This window comes from Vidua macroura, chromosome 12 (assembly GCF_024509145.1).
Source record: "Vidua macroura isolate BioBank_ID:100142 chromosome 12, ASM2450914v1, whole genome shotgun sequence".
Classification (NCBI taxonomy): Eukaryota; Metazoa; Chordata; class Aves; order Passeriformes; family Viduidae; genus Vidua; species Vidua macroura.
Genome location: NC_071582.1, coordinates 21,405,820 through 21,414,385, shown reverse-complemented (window position 1 = coordinate 21,414,385; position 8,566 = coordinate 21,405,820). Strand labels below are relative to the sequence as shown.

The window sequence follows — 8,566 nt, the reverse complement described above, 5'->3', positions numbered from 1 at the left end:
CACGCCCCCTGCTGGTGGCGGTGCTGGCGGGGCCGCGGGTTCGAATCCCGGCCCCGGCGGATCCCGGTTTTCCCGTTTTTTTTGTTTGTTTTTTTTTTTTTATTATTCCCTTTTTATCGGCTTAATTCCAATCTTTCAGGAAAATCGGTGGGATGCAGAGCGTTTTCAGGGGTACGGCTTCCCTCGGTGCCTGCCTGGAGGTGGATCAGTCACTCAGTTAATTCCTAACCCGATGGGAACGAGTGAATTCCCAGTCTGGGGAAAATGAGTGAATTCCCAGCCTGTCGGAAATAATTCCCAAACTGTGGAAACGGCTTCATTCCCCACATGTGGAAAAGGAGTTAATTTCCAACCGGATGGAAATGAGCTAAATCCCAGCCTGTTGGAAAATGAGTTAATTCCCAACCACTTGGAAATAATTCCCAACCTGTAGGAAAACGAGTTAATTCCCAACCCGATGGAAATGAGTTAATTCCCAACCTGTGGGAAATGATCCGTGGTGGAAAATAACCGTGGAAATGTGGTGTTGGGACACGTGGGAAAAATCCAGCAGAACAAGTCCAGGGAAAAGCAAACTTGCTTTTCCAATGGGGAACTGGGGAGAGGGATTCAATTCCTTTTAAATCCCAGGGAATTCCCATTTTTAGTTCAAATTCCTGAATGTTTCCACAAGGCGCTTTAAGGATATTATTAAAAAAAAAAAAAAAAAAAAAAGGGTAAAATCACCTGGAGGAGCCTGAAATTCCTGCTTTTTTCCCAGCTTTTCCAAATCCACGTGGCTTAGGAGGGATGAGGGAGTTTTGCTGGAACTTCATCCCAAATTCCTTTGGCATTTGGTGTGGATCAACATTCCACAAATAAATATCCCGGTTTATTTCCTTGGAACAACTGGGCGCGGAGTTTTCCTTCCTCCTGGGAAGGGAACTGAGGTAAAATCCAGAGATTTTTGGTAAAAAGCAGGAAAAATCCTCTCCCTGTGCCGCTCCAAGATCCAGCACCACCCATTCCATGGGTTCAGCCAGAGGATCCCGTGGAATTCTGGCATTCCATCCCCTTTGGAATGCAGTTTTCCCAAAATTCCCGGCAGGCACTGGAGAGGACGGGAGGATTTTGGTTCAAAAGTTGAACGACCTGGAATCATTCCGGGATGATTCCCGATGTTTTTCCCGCGGGTTCTCAAATCCCAGCCGGATTCCTCCCCGGTCACGGCCGCTCCCAAAGTAAATAAACTCTGGAATTATCAGCAATGATAATTTGTTTTCCCAGGAATATTTTTATTAGTAAGCAGATTAAAATCAGTGATTTATATTAATTTAATAAAACCGTCGGAAAAAACAATTCCAGTGCTTATAAATATCCCGAAAATCCCGGTCAGCGTTCCCAAGGATTGATTTATATCCCGTATTTCACCCGTTCATCCCAGATTTTATTGTGATATCCCAAATTCCAGCAGCTCCCAAAGTGCAGCAGTCAGACCTCGGCAAAGGCAATTAAAAGGAAATTAATGGAAGAGCCGTGGGATTATCCAGGAAAATATTCCCAAAGAATAAAGTGTGTGCCGTGTTCCTGCAGGGAAATCCAAGAGGGAAACCTGGATCCTGGAAAAGCCTGGAGCTCCAGGCTCTCCCTGCAAAATCCAGGAGCAGCAGGGAAGGAAAACGAGGAACAACAGAGGGAAAATCCGGGGAATTCTTTAAAATTCCAGGGGGCTTTTAACCCTTGAGCTGTCCCAAATCCTGCTTTTCTCCTGGCATCTCCCTGCGGATCCCAATCCCCAAAATATTCAAAACCTTTTCCTAAAGGATCCCAAATCCTGGGAGGTTGGGGCATGGAGCTCTCCCGTCTCCCACCCCCAGTCCTGGGATCCATCCTGGGAATACCCAGGACAGGACGGAATTCCTTAATTCCATCCCCCCTCTGTGGAAACTCGGAATTCCCACGGGAATGAACTTCTCAGGATTTCCCGGAATGAGACCCTGGAAGAGCTTTCCTGCGGGAACATCCCCTTGGAGCTCTCCTGGAACCCCTTTTCCCGGATAAAGAGGGAAAACGGTGGGAATTAAAACTCCAGTCCCTCCACCCCACCCTTCCAGGCACTTGGGCTGAGCGCAAGACTTGGAATTCCAAAGGAATGCCACATCCAAGGGGGAAAACGGGAATGAGGAGTGCTTGGCTCCACCGGGAATCTCCCAGCTGGCGATGCCAACATTCCCTGGATTTCTCCCCGTGGCAGACCTGAGGGATCCCGGATTCTTTGGGAAGCAGGAGCGCTTCCCTCCCTCTTCAGGGATCAAATCCCGATTATTTGACGCTTTCCCTGTGGGTAACAACGGGATGGGAAGCGTTTCCCAGCCCATCCGTGGATAAAACCGGTGCAGCTTTCCCTTGGGAAATTCCCAAAGGAATATTTCCAGGCGATCCAATTCCCCCATGGGAACACCTCTGGAATGGGACTGCTCCCAGAAATCCCAGGCAATCCCTGATTCTAGTGGGATTTTTCCCGGGAAGGAGGCTCCGGGCGGAGGCTGCGGAAGCAGACCCCGAGGATGGCCAGGCTGGCGGCCGCTCCCATTCCCAGGGATCCGAAGGTTTCCAGGGAAGAGGGAAGCGGGAGGCGGCCGCGCCGCTCCGCCATGTCCACGGAGACGGCTTCCAGCTGGAAGAGCGTTCCCAGGATCCCGCAGATGTGGAAAACCTGGTGGCTGTGCCCTGCGACAGAAAACTCCGAGAATTCCATGGGAATTCCATGGGAATTCCATGGGCGTTCAGCTGGCCCAGGTGGGTTCCTCATCCCCAGAATGCTCCGGGGGCTTGGAGCGCTCTGGGATAGTGGGAGGTGCCCCTGCCCATCCAAACATCCCGGAATTCCAGGATTCCAGGACTGATTCACACTCAGCCCACTTCACCTGGCATCCATGGAATATCTATCCCACAAATTCCTGATTCCTGGGGTTTTATCATCCTAAGAATTCCTATTCCCAGTTCCCGGGGTTTTATCCTCATAATTCCTATTCCCAATGGCTCTGGCTCCGGGGGGTTTATTCCTGGGATTCTATGGGGTTTATTCCCGGCATTCCCTGGGTTCATTCCTGGGACCCCATGGGGTTATTCCTAGCATTCCCCTGGGATCATCCCCTAGACTCTCTGGGGTTCATTCCCGGGATTCCCGGGGTTTATTCCCTGGATTCCCTGGGGTTCATTCCCTGGATTCCCTGGGTTAATTCCTGGGATTCTCAGGGTTTATTCCCTGGATTCCCATGGTTTATTCCTTGGATTCCCTGGGTTCATTCCCTGGATTCCCTGGGTTCATTCCCAGCATTCCCATGGTTTATTCCCTGGATTCCCTGGGTTCATTCCCTGGATTCCCTGGGTTCATTCCCAGCATTCCCACGGTTTATTCCCTGGATTCCCTGGGTTAATTCCTGGGATTCCCAGGGTTTATTCCCTGGATTCCCATGGTTTATTCCCTGGATTCCCTGGGTTCATTCCCCGGATTCCCTGGGTTAATTCCCAGCATTCCCAGGGTTTATTCCTGCCATTCCCTGGGTTCATTCCCAGCATTCCCAGGGTTTATTCCTGCCAGTCCCTGGGTTCATTCCTGGCATTCCCTGGGTTAATTCCCAGCATTCCCAGGGTTCATTCCTGCCATTCCTCGGGTTCATTCCCGGCATTCCCAGGGTTCATTCCCGGCATTCCCGCAGTGCTCACCGATGAAGTCGAAGCTCCCCGGCGCCAGGCGCTCGGGCAGGCGCGAGGTGAAGCTCAGGAAGGTCAGGAGGGCGCAGAGGCTGTGCCGGGAATGCAGCGGGAGCGAGCCTTCGGAGCAGCTCCCGGCCGCGCTCCGGGACAGCTGCCGGCAGAAACGGGAATGATCCATCCCTCCATCCATCAGTGCATCCATGAATCCTTCAATCCATCCATCCATGAAACCTTCCATCCATCCATCCATGAATCCATCCATGAATCCATCATCCATCCATCCATCCATGAAACCTTCCATCCATCCATCATCCATCCATGAATCCATCCATGATCCATCCATGAATCCATCCATCCATCCATCCATCCATGAATCCATCAATCTATCCGTGAATCCATCCATGAAAACATCCATCATCCATCCATCATCCATCCATGAATCCATCCATCCATCCATCCATCCATCCATCCATCCATCCATCCCATCCTATCCCATCCCACCCCATCCCATCCATGAATCCATCCATGAATCCATGAATCCTTCCATCATCCACAGATCCATCCATCCATGAATGCATCCATGAATCCATCCATCCATCCCTCCATCATCCATCCATCCATCCATCCATGAATCCATCCCATCCCATCCCCTCCCATCCCATCCCATCCATCCATGGATCCATCCCATCCCATCCCATCCCATCCATGGATCCATCCATCCATCCATCCATCCATCCCAAAGGAGCCACAGCCACTCCCAGTTCCCCACTCCTCTCAGCCCCGCTCCAACCCCGCTTCCCAGGAAAAAGCAGGATTGATCCATCAATCCCAGCCCCCCACAGCCATCACCTCCACTCCTGCCGGCCCAAATTCCCGCCCTGCTCCAGTTCAATCCCTGGAAAAGGCCCCTCCCAGCTTCCCAAGGCAGGAATTTTCCAGCCCTTTGAAGTGGGAGGAATCCGCCGGCAATGGGAGCAGGAAAAAATATCCCAGAGCCTTTTCCTGCCGGAGTTTGTTTGCCTTTCAAACCCCGAGCCGGGCCTGTTTTCCCAAAGAATTCCAGGCTGAGGCAGCTGAAATCTCCCGGGATTTTGTGGGATACGCACCCTGTAGAAAACTGGGATGCTGTCGAAAATGTAGGGATACACGAAGGCCAAAGTTCGGAAAGCTTTGCTCAGGCAGGGCCGCTCCGCCTCCAGAAACCTGGGAAACACCGGGAATTCCACATGGGATACACCAGGAAACACAGGGAATTCCACATGGGATACACTGGGAATTCCACATGGGATACACTGGGAATTCCACAGGGGATACACCGTGAAACACTGTGAATTCCACATGGGATACACCCGGAATTCCACAGGGGATACACCGGGAATTCCACATGGGATACACCGGGAATTCCACATGGGATACACAGGGAATTCCACAGCTTCTCCGGGAATCTGGGATAGCGGACCTGAACAATCTCCAAGTTCCCTCCCAGTCCAAACCATTCCAGGATTCCACAAACCCCCTTTGGAGCTTCCCAAAGATTGAAACTCCTGCCGTTATTCCACATTTTCACCATCGAATTCTCCTCACTTCCCAACGGGAAAATTCCCTCTTTCCCCTTCCCCACCTCCCGGCTGGGCCCAATCCGTGAGCAAACCCCTCATCCCGAATTCCCGGCGCCGCTGGATCCCACCTGGAATAGCAGGACAGGCCAGTGCTGAGCACGGAGTTGAGCACGGCCACGGGAACGTAGAAATCGTGGAATGTGCTCCCGACCCATTCCAGCGGGAAGACGTAGGCGGAATACGCCAGCGCCGAGCCTGGAAGCACAGCGGGGCCGTCAGCTCCAAATCCCGGAATTCCAGGCTGGAATTCCCCTGGAATTCCTCATCCTCCTGGGCTCAGCTCTGAGCTCCGGGAAGGGCCAGGAATCTCCGGAACAGGCGGCATTCCAGAGGGACTGGAGTGGGAATATCCTGGAATTGCCGCGTGCTCCCAGTGAGGCTCCTCCAGATGGGAAAAATCTGGGATTTTTTCCTCATTCTCGTTATTCCAAATCCCCCAAACCCCCCAAAACCCCCATAACCCCCAAATCCCCCATAACCCCAAAACCCCCCAAACCCCCATAACCCCCAAACCCCACAAACCCCACAAACCCCCCATAACTCCCAAAATCCCCCAAACCCCCATAACCCCCCATAATCCCCATAAGCCCCAAAATCCCCCAAATCCCCCATAACCCCCAAATCCCATAACCCCCCATAACCCCCAAAATCCCCCAAACCCCCCATAATCCCATAAACCCCCCAAACCCCTCATAACCCCCAAAATCCCATAAACCCCCCATAACCCCCAAAATCCCCCAAACCCCCCATAACCCCCAAAATCCCACAAACCCCACAAACCCCCCATAACCCCCAAAATCCCCCCAAACCCCCCATAATCCCCAAAATCCCATAAACCCCCCATAACCCCCAAACCCCCCAAACCCCCATAACCCCCAAATCCCATAAACCCCCCAATCCCCCATAACCCCCAAATCCCCCAACCCCCCCATAACCCCCAAACCCCCATAACCCCAAAATCCCATAAACCCCCCATAACCCCCCAATCCCCCATAACCCCCAAATCCCCCAAACCCTCATAACCCCCAAAATCCCCAAACCCCCCAAAATCCCCCATAACCCCCAAAATCCCATAAACCCCCCATAACCCCCAAACCCCCCAAACTCCCCATAACCCCCAAACCCCCCAAATCCCCCAAACCCCCATAACCCCCAAAATCCCATAAACCCCCCATAACCCCCAAAATCACACAATCCCCCAGCATTTCCCAAATCCCATAAACCCCCCATAACCGCCAAACCCCCATAACCCCCCAAACCCCCCAAACCCCCCATAACCCCCAAAATCCCAAACCCCCCATAACCCCCAAAATCCCCCAAACCCCCATAATCCCCATAACCCCCAAAATCCCCCAAATCCCCCATAATCCCCAAAATCCCATAAATCCCCCATAACCCCCAAAACCCCCCATAACCCCCCAAACCCCCAAATCCCCCATCCCCGTGACGCCGTGTCCCACCCAGGCCGTAGAGGCTGAGCGCGGCGTAGTCGCAGCAGAAGGCGCGGTGCCGGCCGCGCCCGCCCAGCGCGCCCAGCGCGTGCGCCGCGCTCGAGGCCAGCGGGTAGAGCGCGCACGTGCCCAGGTAGGCCAGGAACGGCCCCGCCCCGGCCCCGCCGCCCGGAGACCCCGAATCCCGCAGCCGCGCCTGCAGCAGCCACAGGAAATACCTGCGGGGTCAGGTGGGGGAGACAGGGGCGTCAGAGCACGTGGTGGGGCGGCAGGTGTGTGCCAGGTGTGTGCCCAGGTGTGCCCAGGGGTGCCCAGGTGTGTGCCAGGTGTGCCCAGGTGTGTGCCAGGTGTGCCCAGGTGTGTGCCAGGTGTGCCCAGGGGTGCCCAGGTGTGCCCAGAGGAGCCCAGGTGTCCCCAGGTGTGTGACCAGGTGTGTGCCAGGTGTGTGCTCAGGGGAGCCCAGGTGTGTGCCAGGTGTATGCTCAGGGGTGCCCAGGTGTGCCCAGGTCTGTGCCAGGTGTGTGCCAGGTGTGTGCTCAGGGGAGCCCAGGTGTGCCCAGGTGTGTGCCAGGTGTGCCCAGGGGTGCCCAGGTATGTCTTGAGGGCACCCCCAGGTGTGCCCAGGGGAGCCCAGGTGTGCCCAGGGGTGTACAGGTGTGCCCAAGGGTGTCCAAGTGAGCCCAGATGTGCCCAGGTGTGTCTTGAGGGCACCTCCAGGTGTGCCCAGGTGTGCCCAGGTGTGCCCAGGTGTGCCCAAGGGCTGAGAGCACTCACCCGGCGGGCACCAGGTGTGTCCAGATGTTGAGGGTCTCGTTGTTCATGGCGAAGAGGCTGAGCAGGCACTCGCAGGCCGAGCTCCGGGGGGGGCGGTACCCGGAGAGGATCCCCGGCTCCCGGTAACTCTGGGAATAACGGGAATAACGGGGACAACGGGAACAACGGGAATAACGGGAACAACGGGAATAACGGGAATAACGGGAACAACGGGAATGGGAACGGGAAGAACGGGAACGGGGATGGGAATAATGGGAACGGGAATAACGGGAATGGGAATGGGAATAACGGGAATGGGGACAGGAATAATGGGAATGGGAATGGGAATAATGGGAATGGGAACGGGGATGGGAATAACGGGAACAGGAATAACGGGAACGGGGACGGGAATAACGGGAATGGGAATGGGAATAACGGGAACGGGAATAACAGGAATGGGAATGGGAATAATGGGAACGGGGATGGGAATAACGGGAACGGGAATAATGGGAATGGGGACGGGAATAACGGGAATGGGGACAGAATGGGGATGGGAATAATGGGGATGGGAATAACGGGAATGGGGATGGGAATAATGGGGATGGGAATAACGGGAATGGGGATGGGAATAATGGGGATGGGAATAATGGGAACAGGAACAGGAATGGAGATGGGAATGGGAACAGGAATGGGAATGGGAAATGAGAAATGGGAATGGGAATGGGAATGGGACAGGGGATGGAAATGGGAAATGGGAATGGCAATGAAAACAGGAATGGGAATGGAGATGGGAATGACAACAGGCACGGGAATGGGGAATGGGAATGGAGATGGGAACAGGAACGGGAATGGGAATGGGAATGGATGGGGGACACCCCCAAAATTCCAGAGTCGGGACACAGCTGTGGCCCCCTTGGAGTGACCCCCCCGCTGTTCCCATGTGCCAGATCCCAAATCCCGCTGATCCCCGGGATCAGGGATGGAATTCCCGCTGACCTCGGGCACCTGGTGGGCGCGGAGCAGCCGGGCCGTGGGGCTCGGCAT

At 54.4% G+C, this 8,566-nt stretch overlaps 1 protein-coding gene across 1 annotated transcript; it reads right to left on the bottom strand.

Moving 5' to 3' along the window:
* Positions 1–2,409: 2,409 nt before the first annotated feature.
* On the bottom strand, positions 2,410–8,566 carry PAQR5 (progestin and adipoQ receptor family member 5). Its single transcript, XM_053987918.1, has 7 exons — positions 8,519–8,566; positions 7,544–7,671; positions 6,779–6,987; positions 5,387–5,513; positions 4,806–4,902; positions 3,709–3,850; positions 2,410–2,709 (listed from the first exon to the last, which is right to left on the bottom strand). Exons 1-7 carry the CDS (start codon positions 8,564–8,566, stop codon positions 2,486–2,488), a joined length of 975 nt encoding a protein of 324 aa, XP_053843893.1. The 3' UTR covers positions 2,410–2,485.

Bases quoted from the DNA above. Each gene is read 5' to 3' on its own strand.
- PAQR5 (XM_053987918.1), bottom strand. From the start codon at position 8,566: ATGCCGAGCCCCACGGCCCGGCTGCTCCGCGCCCACCAGGTGCCCGAG. The intron at 6,988-7,543 runs GTGAGTGCTCTC...CTGACCCCGCAG, and splicing joins ACACACCTGGTGCCCGCCGG to GTATTTCCTGTGGCTGCTGC. The intron at 3,851-4,805 runs GTGCGTATCCCA...TTCTGCCGGCAG, and splicing joins GCATCCCAGTTTTCTACAGG to CTGTCCCGGAGCGCGGCCGG.